This window comes from Poecile atricapillus, chromosome Z (assembly GCF_030490865.1).
Source record: "Poecile atricapillus isolate bPoeAtr1 chromosome Z, bPoeAtr1.hap1, whole genome shotgun sequence".
Taxonomy (NCBI): Eukaryota; Metazoa; Chordata; class Aves; order Passeriformes; family Paridae; genus Poecile; species Poecile atricapillus.
The window spans coordinates 41,555,085-41,576,548 of record NC_081289.1 but is presented as its reverse complement, the minus strand read 5'-3'; the positions used below and the strand labels follow the sequence as shown (position 1 = coordinate 41,576,548).

Sequence of the window (21,464 nt, the reverse complement as noted above, 5' to 3'; positions counted from 1 at the left end):
ATTCCCTGTAGCAGGTTGTGCAGTATATGCAGTACTCTTTTTGTGCAATTAGATGATCAAAAGAATCAGCCTTTTTTCCACAGAGGTATTTTGATACTGCAAATGAAGCTTCCATTAATTTTTTAGAAGTAAGAGTAAGAAATTCTGCACAAGAATCTTTAGTTTATTGTTTGGTGTTTTTTTAAGTGTCCATTATATTGATCACAAATGAATCAACCTACTCCAGTCCTTATTCACCTAAGCCCTAATATTTCAGGAAACCCTACTCTGGATATGACTATGTCTATGATGACATAGTCATATCCAGAGTCATGACATGATGATAAACACATCCTTTCACATAGGCTAGTTCAGACCTATCAGTACAGGCTCAGTTTCACATAATGAAAGAAGAAAAATACTACTATTTAAAATAATATTTTATACTACTATATTGTTATATTACGTATATTAGTGTTCTATTTATATTATTAGAAATTATTGTTTATTATGCATAAGCTATTGTATTATTTAATATTATTTGCATTGTTGTTATTTTATATACTCAGAAAATAAAGAGATCAGAAGTGGACACTTTAGGAAAATAGGACTAATATCAGCACTGCCATCCTGAGAGTTTATCTTGTGATGGTCCAGATACACTACAGCTGCAGAAAGTTAAAGCTGTAGGGTTACAATATTCAATACATTAAAGGGGGGGAAGCAGAAACACACAGGAAGTTTGCAGTTTATTCAGATGTGCTTTTCCCTAAAGGATTTTCCTGCAGTGAGATACATGATTTAGGAACAGGCTTCCAATTAGATCCTATTCGTTCAGTTGTATAGAATGGATTTAAGTCACTGGCACAGAGGGTCCAAAGGTGATAGTTCTGCTCCATTTATGATTTAGGAGTATTTAGGGGTTTGGTTGTGGTCAATGTTAAGCAGGAGGAATTCCCCCCCAGGGAGAAATGCGTGACCTAGAAAGAGAAGATATTTCAAGTAAGAGAGGCTGCTGTCTAATTCAGAATGGGAATTGCCCCAGAAGATCAGGCAACCTCTCCTTCACCTTGCCCCTGAAGACTTTACTAACATTTCACAGGCTTATGAGTTTTGTGCAGTCAATTACCACCATCTTGATTAAAGTTAGCTTAAATCAGTTTTAAGTTGGCTCAGGTTATATAAAAAGTACTGCTAAAAATGGTGTCCAGCTTCATACAGGCAACACAAAGAATGGGAGAAGTTTTTGTTGCCTCTCAGTGGATCTGGGGAAAAAGCTCACTCTATCTGGCTACAGTGAACACAAATTAAAATCTTTTAAATCTTGGCTACTTATGTCTTAGAGTACCAAGAAAAATGAACTTACTAAAAAAATAATTTTTTTCAGTTCTGAAAAAAAATAATACTCCTTTCCTGGTATTGTGTACTCACATTACTTTATTAGAGCTTCCCTATTGGGCAGCTTTCCAAATAACCTAGATTTTCTTCCAGCAGCATGTGTGAACAGCCCACACACATGTAATTCAGGCTCCACCCCAACTTTTATGATTTTGGAGCAGTAGGCCAGCTGAGTCAAAGTTAAGTGTCATATGTGTGATCATAACAGGTTAGAAGGGCAGCAACACCAAACAACACCTGGGAACAGAACGTCTCACTTTGTATCTTTTGTGGAAGACATTACTGAAGCACAAAAGACCCAATCAATGAACCCATAATCCTGTAATTCCAATTTATGAAAGACTCTGGCATACAGGTTGAAGCCTGTTGGATAATTAGTGCAAAATTTATCTGCTTAATATATTGTAGGGATTAATTGAATCTATCCCCAGTGACTGGTACAGCAGAATCTTAGATTATGGGAAAAAATTATTCAAGTTCACCAATGCTTCTCTATATGAGGAATTAATTTCCTGCCATCTGAAATACATTTATGATCAGATAAAAAAATAACCAAACACCAACTGTGTGTTACCTGTATGCTCCAAAATAACCCATAGGGCAAAAATCATCATGAGGGCCTGAAAAGGAGGAATAGCTCTATTTCTGGAATGTTCCCTAGGTGTGAACTTGGTCTGACAAACAACTGGAATGTAGGACCTCTTAGCTAGGCAGCTCAAGGACCAACCCTGCTCAGACTGTCTGGCACAGTGTCTGACTTTAAAAGAAAATCTTGCTTCATTTCCTCATGTTGTCAATAAAAACTTAGATCCTAGGCAGTGATCCGAGTTGCCAATCCCCAGCAACTCCCAGCCCTGTGGATGTGCAAACAGTGTGTGTTTCTATGGTCAAAGCTCTTTCTACACATCCAGTTGGGCAGTGATAATGACAGGGGTGCTTCCTTGTGGAGACTTCAGTATGTGTGGCCTTTTGCAGTCCAGCAATATTGGATTTGCAAGCCAGCCCATTCTGGATGAGATCATATCCTGCCCTCCACCTCCTCCCCGTCAAAGCTGGGCGATTTCCAGTCACAGGTTTGCAATCCCCTCCAGCAGTCTGCAGGGACTGCAGTATGGAGCCTCAGTTCCCAGATGCCTTGGTGGCACACAGCGGGTTCCAGGAGCTGCAAACCCCGTCGTGGGCACCCAGTAACAAATGTACCCATCTGACACCGTGAATCAGCTTCCTCCCACACAGAGTTAAATTCCCAAGCAGTCAAACTCCCAGCAACACTTTGAGCAAGGCCAGTGTCGAACAAGGTGAAACTAGTCTAACTTGGGGAACATTCTTGGCACATCATGTCACAAGTGCCTGTAGGCGTGCAAGTGCTCACACACAGTATTGTTAACAGCAACAACTCGTGACACCTTACCCTTTGCACAGGATACACTTTCTTCTATAGCCATTTTTCTTAGATTTGGGAATTCACAGTCTAGCACATACATATACATATATATCTTGCTCCTCCTGTTATATTATTTAACCTGCACATGAAAGACTGCATGAAAACATACTGCACAGTTTAAACCTCTCCTGAAGATGACTAATATAATCAGCTAAAGCTAAACAATAGAAGAAATATAAAGCAAAAAAAGTATTATACAGTGAAGCTTTGATTCTTTCTGATTCAGATTCAAGTACTGCACTAGGTAGGCTCATAATCACCATTTCTCCTTGATCGTTAATAAGTGGGCATTATTCCCAGAGCAAGTTTATTATTCTGGCATTGCTTTTCCTTTCGTACTCTGTGTTATCTCAGGTGAATCTAGCTGTTCCTAGCTTAAGGTTCCCAAGATAAATTTTCTTCCTACAATAAATAATTTGATGCTTCACAGCAATTATTATTTAATCTTAGTATGTGTTTGAAGAGCTCTATCAGTCATATTTCATGCCTAGGCAGTAACAATGTACAAGCAAACTACTGCATCTGACTCACTGCTAGGCAACTTAAAGCCTCTGGGTTTACTCACTTGGAGAAGACAAAGCTCTCTACTTAAGAGAGGTCTTCAGTGCAGGATTGTAGGACTCTTCACCATGATGTAAGGTCTCTTAAGGCCCTTCCACAAAAACAAGGGAACTTTATTCTGAAGATTCCTCAATAAATACACACATATTTTGTCTTCCTTGAGTTATATCATGCCTCAGTAATAAGAAGCACATGCCTGAGAGGAGCTCACTCTAAACCTCTGGTAAGTGTATTTGGTATAAATGACATTGCAAAAATTGAAACGTACCTCATCCCCATGCATATTAGCAACATACTTGAACTCTGGAATGCCAATCTTATGATGGGTTGGAAACCTTCCCAGAACAAGAACCCACAGGTCTCTACCTTTAAGAGGGGAAGGGGAAAGGACATTTTTTAAAACAAGTGTAAAATCATACAAGCCTTAGAAGAATAAAAAGAGTTGGTCAGCAAGACCATTGTAAAACTTCTCATATTTCATTGGTGCCCACTCAGTCCCATATATAACATATCAAAGTAGACTGTGGGGATCTTTTATTCTATGAATATCTGCAATATTAGTTATAGAAATAAATATGCCTTGCCTTCTGCCCAAGTCTGTAATAAGCCCTGCAATTTCTAAAGCATTTAACCAGGACTAGAAAAGAAGGCTCTTTTTTTTGGTAATAAACACTTTGCAAATTAAATTTAGCAAATAAGACCACTCTTCCCCCTCCCTCCCCCTCCATTTTTAAATCATAAGGATTTTCTAAAATATATACAGAAGTTTTCATTATCACAAAGAAAGAACATCTGGTTTTGTACTGAAGACAACACAGAAAAGCTAATTGCATGCATTATTGCTCAGAAAACAGGAGGTACTAGAAAGAGCTGTATCAGAGACATATCTCAAGTATATTAGCAGGGGAAGAATTAATAGCTACAGAAAGATTATTAGTTAGAACCATTAAAGCTGCACAAGAAGCTGAACTTTAAGTAGCAAAATAAGCACACACATTTTTGAAGTCCACACTTAAGCAGGGGAGAGGGAGAGGAGAAGGCATTTTTTGTTACTATTTTTAGTGATACTGTGGCATTTCAGACCTCATCTGCAAATCTGTGCTTCCCACTAGTCTGCTCAGTGAGGTGGAAAACTCAAGTTTCAGTAGATGGCAGCAATGAAACTGGACCAGTTCCTTGACAATAGCAGTGCCAGGCTATGGATTGCTAATGCCCAGACCCTGCAAGCGTGCTAGCTGTCCCCAGCTCCACAGAGGGCTCGCTGGGACCCACAACCCACCTGGGAGGAGCCCAGCCACCACTGCTACTTGCGGGAAAGAAGAACGCAGGAGCTAATATATGCAGTACTATAAAAAGCCTTATTTCCTAAATCTTTGTGGATCATCAAATCTGAAGTAAACAAACTCTGGAGCATATCCCATTCCTGAAGGCATGACCCCTGTAGTCATGCACATGCCACAGCATTTTTGTTTTCTTTTCTAGCTATGCAGCTGACTCACAGCAGCTATACCACAAGGGTCATGGCTTCGGGAACCAGAGAAAAACTTGAAGAGGACTGAAGCAACACTGCAAGATGCACTGAAACAATTGTAAGAGAGGTAAAACTGAAGACAGTGGTTGCCAAACTAAACTCTCAGTCAATAGAATCAGAGTCTTAGGCTTAGGATCAAGAAGCAGCAAGACAGTGCTGAGAGCTGACAGATTGAACAAAGAGTGATCTCAGTATCCCCTGGTTTTACAGCTGCTCTTGAAGATCCTGGTGTTCAACCCCTGTAACCATGCTGTGCACAAAGCTGTCAGATGATGCTGCTGACTCGTTCATTAAAGGACAACATGAGCAAGCCGTCCATACCTTAAAAATAATTTTGTGCAACTGATTTGGTAAGAGCTAGTTATTTGGCCTTGTTGTACGTAGAACCACTGTTTCATTAAAAAGAAAGAAAAATTTTAATTTCTGTAAGCTTAGACAAGCTGCCAAGTGGAGAACCCAAAGATACTAGCTTTAAATCACATTCTTCTTTAAAAAGGAAAGAAAGAGAACACAAATCATCTCACCCTAGCCCTTCTCCTCTCTAAAACCTTCATAGGTCTCCTCTAATCTCAACCATCCTGCAGCTCGGTGAAAACAGATGCAAGGTTTGCTGCAGTAGAATATGTTTGGAACTGAAAACAATCCTAGTAGTGAAAAAACTGTTATTCATAATCAAGTGTGGACAACCACCTCAACATGCTTTCCAACTCTGCAATGTGTCATTCTCTCTATAGTTGTATCCTGGGGCAACTTGCAATGAATTACCAAGGAAGTCCTTCCAGAATGCTCTTATGATTCTTCGTCCTTATGCCCTCTAAGCCCTGCTTCCCAGCTTCATTCCCTCTACTGGAAGGCAAATTCAGACATCCCTCCTTGGTGTCAGTTGCTATGTGGACTTCTGCACCAAGAGGAACACACCTGCTTACAGCGGTGACTGCAGCCTTTCCACCACAGCCCAAACCTAAAGGTGGCTGCTACAGCCCTACAACATGCACCTCATGATATATACTCAAGCAGAGTCCAAGTAGAGCTAAAGTGCAGTAGATGTTTCCATCATTTAATATTTTCTACAAAAAATAGCATATTCTGCTTTCAAATACAAAAATAATACTTCCACTGTCTTGCCATCAGCAGTACTCATTCCTGCTGCTCTCACTGTGAATCGCACTCATGGGAAACACAAGGAAGAGCTAAGTATAGACCAATATTAAGTCCTGATGTAAATTGGTCTTTCCTGCATTAGTGTTCAGACTGTTCAGTTTGTGTGAGGGCCATCTACACTATAAACACTCCCATGAACTGGGATACCAATTATTTCCTGGCATTTCCAGCTTGTAAGAAGTACTAAACCTTCCATTAACAATTAAAATACATTCCTGGGTCTGTTCAGCCTGCAGTACTGGATATTGTATCTATGAGGGATGATGTAAGATTTCTTTCCATACGGCTGTAATTAACTGCATATAAAAAGATTCAGCATATGGATGGTTTCCTTTAATCAGTAAAGCCTAGATAACTATGGTTTGGTACCTGAAGGGAACAGCTAAGCTTCCTCTCATGCTTTGAAAAGCCACTTCTCACTGCCAAATTGCCAAACCAAAACTGACGTCAACTAATTAGTGAACTATATTTCAAGTGATGAAGACAAACGTGTGTTTCTAACTGTGTGTCTCAGGACAAGTAACAAGACTTGTTTTGGAGCAGAGCCAGACCACACAGCTTCTAGCAGAATAAGAAGCCTTTTTAACTTTTTACAAAGTTTTCTAGCATTGCCACTAGTTCGCAATGTAGTGTCAAGTATTCTAAACAGATGTACAAAAACTGGTAATTAAAAGGAAGAATTGAAGCTGATCTCCAGATCCAGTGGGAAAGAAACCAAATCAATTTGTAGATGTTGGTGACTGGATTGTGCTCCCTGTTTTTGTTCTGAATTTTATTTCTGCTTTTCTTCACTTTGTTCTTTACAGCTTCATTTATGAGAAACATGTCATTTCAAAGGAAGTTATGGCTAGGAAATGAAGTGAAATGACTGGGGAATGGCTCAGACCCCCTGTCAGTACCAGTCAGACTAGGGTACTGATTCAAGAGTTTGAAGGGAAGACCACTGTGTCCAAGAAAAGGCTTGGAGACTGACTACAGTCCTCCTGGGTTGGCCGTGAGTTGCACACTGGCTTCTTGGGTAGGAACTGTAGTAATGCTCATCTGTGATGAGGCAGTTCCTACCTATAAAGATGCAGGACAGAGAAGAGGGAAAGAGACATTAACTCTCATTAGATTGCAAGGTCCCAGAGCAATTGAATCATAGAACCAATCTCAGGATTATTGAGCAGCCCAGGCTAGAAGGAACCTCAAGAGATCATCTGGTCCAACCCTACATGGGAAAACCGAGATAAGATTATTCAGCATTTTGTTCATTTGCATCTTTAAAACCACCAGTGAGGAGGACGCTACCTCATTTCCAGGGAAGTTGTTCCAGTGAATGATTCTCACTGTAAAAAACTTTCTTATATTGAGATGAAACCTCTCATAGTGCAACTTGTGCCCATTGCCCCTTGCTTTTTTCCATGTGGCTCCTTGCGAAGAGAGAGAATCCACTCAAAAATGCATTACAACACACTCTTTTTGTAACCACTCTTCAAGTACCAGAATTCTGTGATAAGATTACCCCCTAAGCATTCTCTTCTCCAGGCAGATGAGCCTCCTCAGGGCAACATTGTCTTTCAGTAAAACACTACCACAGCTAATGAAGGACTTCAAGTGTAATTCCCTTTGCTAAACCATCACCAGCAGCACCCTTGCCCTGAGGTACTCTGATTTGTCATCACCAAGTCAATTTGGAAAATCTAAAGCAACTTTGGAACTTTTCTTCTGCAAGGGGACAGCCCAACAACACATATGGCTTGATTCACATTCTAACAGAACTTGACGTACCAGTACATTACTTGTATAACCAGAAATGGTTAATTGGAATGACTGATGTAGCAGTATTGCAGAAATAGCTTATAAACATAAACAAACATGTGATTTTAATCTATCCAGACTGAGCAAAACACCCCCAAAATAAGCTACATATCTGAAGCTGAGATCAGACAAACATCTGTAAGAACAACTGGTACACCAAATTATTTTGTGAGTATTTGTCCTTACTTTCAAGTGTAGCATGGTCCACTGAGAACAGATTATGTAAAGACTTGGCCTGCAGTAGCAGTGGTACTAGCAATGAACAAAGTTTATATGCCCAGAAGAGCTAGGAAACTTTAAATATAAGAAAGTCTTCAAGGTATTTTAAAGAATTAAGAGATACAGATCAATCACATACATCAACCAGGCATATCTGGCAATATTCAGCATGGTGCTTAGGTAAGCAGAAAAAAAAGCCAAAAGACCCCAAGGTAACATTCAGCTACAGGTCTATCACAGCCACTGTGTCACTATGTGGGGGCCACTGCTAAACTTAATACTTCTGGCCCCTTCCCACAAATCCCTTATTACAGACATAAGACACTCTCTCTTGGCAAAAAGTAAATACAAGTATAATTTTCCCACTATTTAATCAGTTCCTATCTACTCCAAGAGATTACACTAGTCACTCTAAATTAGAGTCAGCACCATATAAGCAGAATAAACTGTCAGAATAAACGACGACTCCAAAAACCACTAGATACTGTTTATTTGTATCCAAAGCACTTGAGAAAGGAAGGGAGTCAAAACAATTCATGGTTCACATGCTTGCTTATCTTCCTAAAGGCTTAAAAATCTTTGGTTGATTGGGACATCCATAGCTGCTTTGGACACTTTCACAAGACTTGTATCTTATGAGAACAGCAAGCCTTTCTTTCCTATGTGCATGTGAGTCATCACTGCACCATTTCCAGTTCTCATAATCAAGCTGAACACACTCTTTATGCACAAAACCACTAAAAATTGCCAATGCAGAGCTCAGTCTCTACAATAGTACCTTCCAGGTTATTTGAACAAAAATCAAGAAATAAAAATAAATTTGCCATAGAAAAGCCACCCAGAGGGAATACTGTTTTTAAATTAAGTTATACTAGACTTATTCAGTATTGCTCACTAAGAAGATGAGAACACCACAGACACATAGAAATAGTCTGAGCAGGCTTTTTCTACTACTTACACTGACTGCTTTCATATTTACACCCAGAAACCAAATAGACTATTTTCCCTTTTCACTGACTCTTGTTTCTATCACCAGAGGGTTTTAAAACCTAGTTCTAAAAAAGGGTACTTTATTTTCTGAGAAAGCTGGGAAACTGGTATGCATCTGGTAATTTTCAGAAAAGCTATTGTATACATGAAAGCAATAAATATTACCCATTCACAGCAGTACCATTGGATCATCGTGAATAAAGTGATTGCTTATAACACAAGCCAGCCATAAGGGAGAGGGGTGGTTTCTTTTAAAGTGCAATTTATCCAGATTCAACAGTTCTGTTTAGCCTATGCTTTTACCTCCAGATGCAGTCAGAACTATTTCTGCCGCTTGAAGGTAACAGAGGGACTACACTACAGGTTGTGGTTCACACGTGGCTGAGAAGCTACTGGTGCACTCTAATTTCATTTCACTGAAGTACCTCACCAAGAGACTTGCTACACCTATCCTGCAAAAATCCTTGTGAGATCTCAGACATTGTATTTGCCTCAAGAATAGGAAGTTCAAAACCATGCATATCTCAACACTGACAGGCAGACAAATCCAGACACTGAGTGGCTCCCCTCCCCTATTTTTTTTTAACCCAATAAAGGTGGGAAGAAATGGAAGCTAGATTAACTTTTTTCAAATAATCCAGTCTTTGTCGTGATCATCTGTCTCTGGTTTAATTAACAAACTACATTACCTTGACCAGTTGTTTCCAGATTCTGTCTTATCAAAATGTCTCTGTAGAAACATTAGCAACTGGCTTTCAGAAAAGGTAACAAAGACACAAGGCAACAGCTAAAATGTTAATCTTAGTTAATGTTAATCAGGCTGTGTTACTAGCTGCAAGAAATTGGTCCTTGGTCTCTTGAACACACATGTTCTGATGGCCTCTGTTCATTCTTGGGATTTTGAGATCAGCCTAATGCAATTGTGTATCAAAGCAAGTTTTGTACTTTAGGCACAACATGAGCAGGAAATATACTTCATCAGAATCATCCTGCACATTGCACATTGCTTGAAGTGCATACCAGGGAAGGCATCTGTGCCTACCTTATTCCCATAAGTTTCTCTAGCTGTTCTTTGGAAAACAGAATATTGGACCAGACTGAACGTTTGAACTGACACAGTAGGACTACATTTCTTATTGAGAACAGAATTTGCTTTTATTTTAGACTTAGGATAAATGTTACTTTTTTAGACGTGCTCAAGCTCTGTGTAAATGCCCCAGGTAACTGCAGGACCATGGATGTAGAACACACTGGCTAGGGACAAACAGGAAATGTAACTCAACTGTCCTAAATCCACTGTGAGCTCAGCACGTTATGTAGCAGCTACAATAATTTAATTAAGCAACTCCAACTGCCATGGTCTGACCTTTCCCATAACAACAAGTATTTCCTAGATATCAAACTGAAGAATCATCTGCTTAGAAACATCCTCTAACCTCTTTCTCACATTTAAGCCACCGCATAGCTTATAAGACTGAGCAGTTTTACAGGGAAGGTATTCTCTCAGATGTGAGAGGAAGAGATCTACAGCCAGCCCAATGCATTATCTTTTTCTATATCCACTTCATGAAATTAATCTTCAAATTAATAGAAGGTTCCAAAAGCGTAACTTTCAGAAAATTTAGAAATCACATGCACATTCAGATTTCATTCAAAGAAAAGTCTTGGCCCTAAAAACTATCTAGACCTCTCTTCTACGCAAAAACATGTACAGAACAACTGTCTAATGAACAAATGTTTCATTGTAAGAAGTCTTGCAAACAATTAATTAATGTCATGGAATATGCTGGGCTGGAAGGGACCCATCAGGATCACTGAAGTCCAACTCCTAGCTCTGAACAGGATATTCCCAAGTCACACCATCTGCCTGAAATCGTTGTTCAAATGCCTCTTGAACTCTGTCAGGCTTGGTGCCATGACCATAAGTAGGTCTCCATGTACTTATGTGAACACAATATGCCATAGCTACACACAGCAAACCTTTAATTAGGTGGCCCTGAAAATAGGCAAGACTGGTTCCTTCAAGGGTTTACAGCCAGAGGTCCTAGGCAGAAAGGCTGGGCAGAAGGGATGCAGGGCACACTGCTCTTCTTCTTTTGTGGGAAGTGAATGGAAAGCTACTAGAAATGCTTTTCTGCTAAAAAGTCTCATTGCCTGGGGAAGGAGGGATGTGTTATCAAGTTCTTCTCAAGCTGAAAGGAGAACACAGGCAAGCTGACCATCTGGGTAAAACTGAAGCACAAGATAAGAGTTTAATTTCTTTAAGTTTGTGATTAGAATCACATTTCATTTACAGGGCTAGAAACCTATGCACAATGCTCCAAAATGCAGACTCCTACAAGGAGTGAGGCGGGGAAAAAACACTGATTTACGTCCATGGTGCACCATTGTTAGTATCCTGAGCTCTGTATTTTAGTTAGTTTTAAAACAAACAAAACCCCCAAAATATAAATTGTGTTACATATTTACTTCCTCAACACCAGGAAAGGATATGGATACTGCATCCACCAGCTGCAATTGCTGACTCTATGCTACATGAGCCCCAGAGCATTGCTAACTTCACTGGTGTGAATTACAATATCCAGTAGTCAATTCTCCCCAGTTCTAAACAAACACAGAAAGCTGCAAAGTCTTGCTGATGGAAATCTGGAAGGCTGCAGCCTTAAGCCCGTTATTGCTCTGAAAAATAGTTCAGCAAATATATCCTGCAACCAAAGAACTACAAAGTAAAAGGTAGAGAGGATGCAGGAGAACAGAGATTTTTCCCACAAGGCTGATTCTAAATAAATGCTGCTCACATAAACAGTGTACTACTTCTAAACCAGATCTTTCCATTTTGAAGTTACAACATGAAAATTTCAGTACCAGATAACAGTTTATATACGAGAAACATTTGATTTATATTGTTAGTGTAGGTTCCTCTCACACTTATTTATTTATTTAGGCTGGGACCGAAATCTCTGATACAGCATGTTCCACAGGAAAAAAACAAACAAACTTTCCCACAGAATTTTCTGCAAGGAGTGTATTTAAGTAGGAGAGATCATAGAAGGCAGGACGAAAATGATTGACCAATTTACAGCAAGTGTAAAGAAGAGAAGACTTAAGAAAGTAATTTTACTTTCACTGCAAGAGAATAGGAATGTGCTCAGAGTAAGTGACTGCATCTCCAAGAGTAAAGTCTAAGCTTATCAATCTTTTAAAGATCTGATGTTGACCAAACGACATGCTTCTTATAAATGATTCATATAAAAAGCAAAAAAGAAAAAAAAGAAAAAGTAAAGCAAAAGTTAAAAAAAGGAAAAAAGGAAAGCAAAGTTAAGTCTTGTTATCATCAGATAAAACCTTAGTACTTGGCTGTTGGAGGACTGATTGCACACAAACTACTTGTGTCGCATCACAGAAGTCAAACTGCTAGAAGATGCAGTCAGATCATATATGAATCTATATTTCAGTGCTAAAAGAACTTTTAGCTTCAGTTAGGACAAACAGGCTTCGAATTTAGAGCTAATATAGTAATGGTGACTTCTACTTAAACACATGATTTAAAGCAAAGCTCAGTTGGGAGCTGAAGACTTAAGAACACAAACTAATACTTCTTGTTTTTAAAGTCATGATTTAGCTTTCACTAGATAAACCAGGAAGGAGCCAGTACTCCTTCTGTTTTGTTTCTCTTTCCCATCACGGTGATTCACATAATGTGCTACAAATAGAGTTTACAAGCCTATTAATATCAAGCCCACCCATGAACCCAAACGCCTTTTTAATAATTAAATGAACATATAAACCTACTTAGAATCTTGTTAACATACATTTAAATGCCCTACATACTGTCAAAGACAAGAACAAAGATGGTTATGAGGAAAGACATGAAAAAGAGCAAGTGACACATAACAGGAAAAAAATTCAGAAGCAGGCAAGCATGGATAAGAATGTAACTATCACAGTAAGTTTTAGAGTGCCCATTTTTACATGGAACTCTGGACTGGAGACAAGCAACTTTAGTATAATTTGCATCATGGGGCCCTCAGAATGGAAAATGTCTCATTCATTCTTGTTTCTCAAAACGAACTTTGAAAAACCTCAATGCTTATATTATCTATACACAGCATACTTGCATGAGGAGCCTGTAAGGAAATTTGTGGGGTGGGGATAAGGAGGAGGGAAGGGAAGAAGAGACACTAACAAGGATTGGAGACAGGAGGAAAGTCATCTGCAGTAGTCAAATGGAACAAGCCTAAGGTAACAATCTTCTACACAAATATAACCCACATAATGTAACAAAAAAAAAAAAAATCTGCAATAAAATGTTTAAAGACAACATATTTACTATGGATTTTCATCTAAGTAATTTGTTTATTTTTAAGACAAAAAGAATGCCCTGTACTACCTTTCATTTTTCTTCCTTCTTTTAAAAACAGTGGTACTAGCATTTAATAATGGGTAACACGAAGAAACTTACCTCCAAGTACAGTGGGCTGTATAAAACCTCATTCTATTTTTGGGCAGTGCCAGAACCCCTGAGCCTACCCAATAATAATTCCAGTAGAATACAAACATTTTATGGATAATGTGTTTCAGCTTTGTTTTCTCCAGCAGTAAAACTTGTTTTCTAGTACTTTAAACAAAGTAAAAACATCCAGAATATAAAAGTCTGTAATGTAAATTCAATAGAATTTACAATGCACTCTACTGTTGATGGTAGTAACTAAGGCTTCTTCCATACTGTGTCACATTAAATAATTTAAAATGAGTTCCTATTTTTTCCCAGCTACATACACAGACTATTAATGTATAGAGGAGATAAGTACAATGCCTGGCCTTTTATTATTAAATATTTTCACTGAAGTGCAGTGAACCTTAAATCAATACTCCCCTGTTCAATAGCCACCCATAAATGCCTAAAGGTTTTAATTGCACTGTATCAGAAGAGTGAGGAGATTCAGGCTGACCTCTGGCACATCTTGGGTACACATTCCACAGATGTTGGTGAGGAACGATGGGCAGGCTAATTGCCTGGGTTTTCTACTGACTGTATGACCAGGCACTACCTGAGTCCTAATCCCTAGCACGCCCTTTTGCTGAAGTCACAGCTGCTTATCAGATGGAAACCTGGGCATGCTCGTTCCCTCCTGTTTGCCAAGGAGGAAAACACAGGAATGCAGGCAGGAAGGAGACACAATGTGCTCCAACAGGCACACTGAGAAGCCTGGCCTGCTGGGAGCCCTGCTGAGCACACCGTCCCTGTAGTCCACAGCACAGTCCATGCCTGCAGCCACGGGACAGTCCTGCACGCACTGTAAAACTCACAGCAACCGTACATACAGCCCCTGCACATTTCAGCCTCTCTTGTTTACAGAGCAGGGATAGCACAATGCTAATAAGCAAGATTTACTACTCCCCTAAATTTAGCACTGTTTAAGATTAATGGATAGAATGTGTCTGTCCAAGGGCGACAGAGAGAGCAACTGAATATTGGTGTTCACCGTCAATATTCTGTTCATCAGAATTGGATGACTAAACCACATAGTTCTCAAACAAAGAAGCTTTCAGGACAGCTCTTTTGCAAGGTATTTCTGAGAATTTCTAGTGGAACCAGAACAAAATCAGTTTGTTTTAGTTTTTGTCTCTCCAATGATAAAATCTGCCAAAAGGATATTAATATCTAAAGTCAACTTTGAAACTTCACTAGGTAAAGACATGGGTACTTTAACCATACACAACCTTACCCTCAGTGAGCAGAATCTGGCCTGAGGATGTTTACAACTGTCCCAAGTCAACTGGAATTCTAAAAATGCAGACTGGCCTCCAGAAAATCTAGATCTAAACCAAGCTGTAATTAGAATGCTATCACTTTATCTCAATCCAGAGTGTATCTGGAAAGACTTTTTAGAGTGTGGATCTACTACAAAAGTTACTCCACTCCTCCAATACCTGGCTGGTTTTGTCCTCCTAGGGAGGTCATCAAGTCTGTTAGAATCCTTAAGTCGGCTTCCCGCCACCTTCATTTTCTTTTCAAAGAATAACAGCAGCACTGTATCTTGAACAATGCAAAGCCACAGATCATGCACATGCATTGACTATTTTCCTTTTGGTAATGCACTCTAAGATTTGCTTGCTGAAGAGAGTCTGTTTTTCACTGGGGTGGCATTAGGCAGGATGGGTTAATAGGATTAAATATGACATGTTTAGTGAATATGACACCAGGTCCCATTCTCCCATCCCAGACTGATGCAGCTCCGCAGATTCCTCTATTATTATAGAGTGCACACGCTGTTCTGATAGTGGACATATTAGAAAACTGAACTCCTGACTAAAAGAGTTTGTAACTTTACTCAACAACACACCTGAAAAAATATAAGAGAATTTAGGTATTTTCTGGGCCATCACATACCTCTGCCTATCTACTGCAAAGACCATGTCAGGTTTCGCACACACAAATCACCTACAAATCTTGAGGGATCTGAGGATACCTATTAAATTAGAGCAAAAGGTAACACTCAGTTTTGTCAGCCAGCAAGCTACATATTTTAAACTCCTTTCTCATCCTATTTAAGTATAGCAGCTTGGCAGATGAGATACATCATTAAATATCATAGCTTCCAAATCAGATCTGGAGACTGAACAGGCTATTGCCTATCTAGAACACATTGTTCCCAGTAATTTGGCAGAGGTGCTCCCAGTAACCTGGCAGGGGGGAATTTCTATATGGCAATGTAAACCACCACAAAACAAATTTGGCATCTTTTCATTCATTTTCCATTGAAGATCTTGATACAGATTCTGTTGCGCACATTGCTATTACAGCCTACATGCATCAAATAAACACACTATGTAAATCTCACCTCAAATTTATCCATAACAAATCACACTTTTTGGGTTTTATGCAGAAATTACCGACTTAGTGAGAGGGAGCAAAGCAACCTATTTCTTTAGTCTTGACCTTAGCAAGACTTTCAGCGGAATCACAGATTCAGATATTGCATGGGACCTCTGGAGGGCACCTTGTCCAACCCCTCTCCTTAAGCAGGGCCACCTACAACCAGCTACCCAGGACTGTGTTCAGACAGCTTTTGAGTGCCTCCAAAGATGCTCCCTGAGCAGCCTGTCCCAGTGTCTAGTCAACCTAATGGTGTCTTTGCAAACAAGATGGGAATATGGATTAGAGGAATAGACTACAGTAAGATCAGAAGCTGACTGGACTGAGCAACTGGTGGTTCAAGAGACAGCAAATTAATAGCAGCATTCCTCAAGGGTCACTACTGGGGCTGATGCTGTTTCTTATCTTCATCAGGGTCAGGGCTGCCATTCAGGGGGGCCCTGGTAAGCTGAAGGAATTTCTTGACAGCAAACTCATGGAGTTTGACCAAGGTAAATGCAGAATCCTGCACCTGGAACAAAAGAACCCCATGTTTGGGTTACCAACTCAAGAAAAGAACCTCATGCAGGTATAGACTGCAGACTGGCTGGGCTGCAGCTGCGTAGCCTATGGGCTGCAAGGTGGCTCAGGTACCCAGAGAGTCTGCAGAACCTCCACCCTTGCAGATATTCAGAAGTAGAGTGGAGAGGGCCCTGAGAATCATAATTAACTTTCAAGTGAGCCTGGCTTTGAACAGGAGCTCAGACTAGATAGCCTCCAGACCTAAATGACTTTATGATCTGCCTGAAGCAGGCGAGGTTTCTGACATGAAGAGGGTTTAGAGACTTCTCTTGAATACATGCAATCACTTTCTGAAGTGGTAATACATAGGATCCTATCACTCTCCACATCTGGGCTTTTAAGAGTGGATTTTTATATCCTTGCAGAGCTCTGGGTCTACACGCACTGACCAAAAGTCAGGCCTTTATTTCACATTCTTCATAATTGAAGTCTAGATGGCAGTATAAAATATTCAATTATTACATAAAATTGGAGTAAAACATAGGCTAACAAATAACATGGGAACAATAGCCATTCATGATAATAACAAAATAATGTCTGTTGGCTTTAGAGGTGTTACTTTGATCCATGGGATATTGTATTCATCATCAAGAATTTTCATATCAGGAATATCAACTCACTATATAATATTGATCTCAGTTTTATAGTACTTAAATTAATTTCTGTTTCTCACTATCAAGAAGTACATGTTGCTATCGTGGTTTAGCTAATTGGCAGGAAGACAACACTAGGAAACCCATACAAGCATTGGCACGCTCAGTCCTGCTCACGTCAGCTTAGCTGAGAATAGAGGAACAGAACTTCAACCCATGGATCAGAACTGAAACTTAATTTTCACCAAAATTATATAACCACTTCTGTCATAAAACTTTATATTAGTATAAGGAAAAAAACCAAATTAGACCCTAATTCAGTACTGTTCCCTACCATATTCCAGGTGACTCTGAATGCTCATTTCTCAACAAAGATAGGAATCTCCTAACATTTAGAGAAAACTGAAAGAATAGAGGAGTACTAAACATTTTTCACTGCCATTCTGCTTTATGTGACACTGAGAATAACAGCAAGGAGAGCCCACACAGTTCTCTTAGAGTTTGGCAAAGCAAAAGGCAATATATCAAAATCTGAATGATGCGCATTGCTCAATCACCATCAAGAGATGATGCTTTTCCGGTTTTCATGCTGATGGAACTCAGACAAGTTGAACACCTCATGTTATCAGCTTTCAGGTATCTAGATATGTAAAAGCCAAAGTTTCAATCTCTCAGGTTGGATGAAAGGTTTTTGCCTACCTGCACAAAGATAAGCCAGTGAGTTCCTGGCATAAAAGTCATAATCTAGTCCTATCATCAGAACACTAGCTCAGTTCTCTAAAGGTATGAAAATGAGGATGTGGATAATTGCTAGTTTGTACTGGAGGGAACTGTCCTTACAGGAACTAGCCTCTTGAATGGATGAATAATATAATCCAATCTAATTCTGCCTTTGATGAAACCAAAACCAACACAGTATAAATAACTTTAAGATTCCTTGTCTACTTTGAGATAGATGAAAAGAAGAAGAGAAGGCACGAAAATGTCTTCATGATCATTTACCAAGAATACAGATTTTTATTTTTTGAAACACAAGCATGGATTTGATAATAGATGCTACAAATGCTTCCAGTGGTACAAAATGGGATTAGAGGAACAGATGATTTTTCTAAAGAGTGGATTTTCTGTCTAGTTTTATAGCTCTTCTCAGAGTGATTTAGTTTCTCAAATTCAAGTTTAATAAAGCAGTTTTGGGGGGCTTTTTAGTGGGTTTTTTGGGTTTTCTTGTGGGTTTTTTGTTTGTTTTGGGGTTTTTTTGTTTTGTTTTTGTTTAAACAGGTGTACAATAAAGTCTATATGCTAATAAGCACTAATCTTTTAAATCTCTTCTAAAAACTTAGCCACTCCCCCCCCCCCCAAATTTATAGTAAAAAAGTACCATAGTATCATAGAGAGATGAATTAAAACATTTATATAAGGTCAGAAAGGTGATTATTGATTTCAGTACATTTTCCTGTGAGGATCGAGACTGAAATCCTATTCTTCATCTACAGCACAGGACCTTGTATCAGAAGGTATTTTTAACACAACCACAAGACAGAAAACACACGTCTTTAATTACAGTCCCACCCAGAACGGACACTTGGCAAAGGGGTCCCACATATTCTACGCTCCATAGAGACGGTCCTCTTTCTGAAATTGCCACTCAGGACGTTTCCAACTCTCAGAAGCCCAAGTGTTGGGAGAACTTTTACCCTGATGACACGTACGATGCTTCAGCCAGAGTGTGTTATTCACGCTTAAGCAAGAGGAAGACGAAACTTCACAGAGGTTTGTTAGAGCAGCCCCGCCGCCAGCAAGCGCCCACGAAACGCCACCTTTACCTACACCTGCCACGATTAAATTAGAACAAAAAGCCTTCTCTCCCCTCGTCCCACCGCCCTTACCTTCCACCGATCGCCCGATGCTGTGCAAGTGGGTGAGGGAGGGGTTGGCGGCATGAACCCCCTTCAGGTACGCCTCCAGCTCCTCCGTGTGGTGGTACTTGAAGTCCAGCGCGGCCGCCGTAGGAACCAGGCAGAGGATGAGGATGCCCACCACGTCCTAGAAAGAAACAGATGAAGCTCCATCCGCGGGCTCCTCGCCGTGCTGCTGGCAGCGGCCAGCCCGCGGAGCTCCCTCCCTCCCTCGCTCCCTCCCTGTCCCGCTGGCCGCCTCCCGCCCTGCCGGGAGCAGGTGCCGCCGCCCTACCCCGGCCGCCGCCCGCATGCTGCTCATGCTGCTCCTGCTCCTGCTGCTCCTGCTGATGCTGCCGCGGCCGCCCCGCCACTGCCGCCCCGGGCCGGGCGGGGGCCGCCATCCCCCGCCCGCCTCGCCCTGCCCCTGACTGACGCGGCCTGCGGCCACTCAGCTCCCCCGGCCCGCCCAGGGGTCGGGGCCCCGCGGGGACACCCCTCCCCTTGTCCCTTGTCCCCTCCTCCTCCCGCCCCGCCGGAGGTTCTCACCTGCGGGGCGCGGCTCCCGAGCGGCCCGGCCCTCCGCACTGCCTTCTTCTCATTGCCACGGCTGGTTTCCCCTCGGTTTTCTTACAGGAGCGGGGCAGAGGTGTCTGTAGGGATTAAAAAACCCCAAACAACAAACCGGGGAGGGGTGCAAACGCTCACGTTTTGACTTTCGGTGTTATTTCGATTCACGAGAAGGGTTGTTAAATAAAACCGAGCTCCTCCTCAGCACCTGTGTGGTCCTGGCGTGTGATCAGGACGGCAGCACCTGGGGCACAGAGACAAAGCCTGCTGCATGGGCAGTGAGAGAATTAATCTGCAAATCCAACAAAATCTAGTGCTATTTTTTGCTTTGGCTTGTTTTGTTTAAAGATTAATTTTTAATAGGCTTGTATTTGCTTACTAAAAGGATTCTATCTACACAATTAAGTGCTTTCCTTGGTTCTGCACTAACCACATTGCCTTGGGGATATCTTGGTCTTGGGATTCACCACAAAGACTTTTTCATCACCTTTTGTTGTCTTGAAGATTGAAAAGAACTAAGAGAAAGAAAGTTAAGCTGGCTTCCAGCCACAAAAACTAAGATAGTGTCCGCATTTATTTTAGAATATGAATGTGGATACAGCTGAGTATTAGAAAACAGCTGCTTGTAAATTCTGTATAATTTTACTGAGAAAAAAGTCATAACCACCAGTGGGATTTCATCTGCTTTCTTCTGAAATTTACTATGCTGGTTAATGTCAGAAAAGGATGTTAAAGCAAATGAACCTATAAGCTGATCCTAAATAACAAGTCCTGTGCTCCAAATAGAAGACACTATATTTAACAAAAGTTCTTGTTGAACAAAAACTGTTAAATTTAAAAATGCCTTTTTTTAAGAAAAAAAATGTTGAAACAATATTTTAATGCAACTATCTGTAGTATCCCAATGTACCAGAGGCATATATATCTAAAAATGCATGATGTCCACATCCAGACCACACTTCTGTATCATATATGGCATACAACAAGGAGTGTATGCAAATTATGAGGCTACTTGATTAAAAGAGATATGTAATATTATATTTCTATTGAACAGGATTCCTTCCACTATGGTATTCTGGGGGAGGGGACAGATCCAGAGCCTTTCTCCAATACACTGACTCCACCTCATTTGAACTCTTATAATTTAACAAGACCTTCTCTCCCTTAGTCACAAAACAAAATTATTGTGAGACTTATGTATGAATGTCTTTTACATTCTGTTAAAAAAAAAAATTAAAAGTTGATAGTTGATTTTGGTTATAGTTACCTTCTATGTCAAATGGGAGAGAAACGGTGGGGTTATACTGTAAACATGTCACCAGAGAAGCAGAGGGGAGAAGTCAAGTATGTGAGCTTCATATCTGAATTTATTTGGGTACAATATACACATTTATAGGCTCCTTGAAAGATGATCTGGACACACCACTTGAGTAAGCAGGGAAGAAAATACACTCAGGTGGTAATCCCACATAAACATACCTGGAAACCTTCCCAAGGTAATCACATGAAATCAGAGAACTCTGATTTCAAGACAGAGTAGGATGCTGGCAACACGGTAAAAATCGCAAGGGGTGTAAAAACTTAATGAAATAACTAAAGTCACCTTTGATACTGGGTAATCACACAGCGTTATCTCATTTGGAAATTACACCACCCTCTAATATAGCCAGCACAGTCATGGTTAAATGAGAGTATTACTGCATATAGAAGTCTTCAAAATGATAGATTGTTTCTGTGCAAGTTAAGACAAGCCAGCCTGTTTGGCAATATTTGAGTTACATGTGACAGAATTAAAAAACATTCCTCCCCCCCCAGCCTGCACAAAATTCAGAGATAAACTTGAATTGCTTTTCACAAGGTCACTTTAAGCCAGCCTGGGCTA

The 21,464-nt window shown here is 40.3% G+C and overlaps 1 protein-coding gene across 2 annotated transcripts in view; it reads right to left on the bottom strand.

Annotated features, from left to right (window-relative positions):
* Window positions 1–19,378, bottom strand: part of LOC131572703 (carboxypeptidase M-like) — a 28,621-nt gene extending 9,243 nt beyond the window's left edge. Inside the window, exons 1-2 of one of the 2 annotated variants that reach the window (XM_058825987.1) lie at window positions 19,308–19,378; window positions 19,004–19,160 (exon numbers count right to left, since the gene is read on the bottom strand). In XM_058825987.1, coding sequence (XP_058681970.1) covers window positions 19,004–19,057 — 54 coding nt within the window. In that variant the 5' untranslated portion in view covers window positions 19,058–19,160; window positions 19,308–19,378. Of the gene's footprint in view, window positions 1–3,650; window positions 3,749–19,003; window positions 19,161–19,307 lie in introns of those variants that run through there. The other variant, XM_058825986.1, reaches the window with a different exon arrangement.
* Window positions 19,379–21,464: the final 2,086 nt, after the last annotated feature.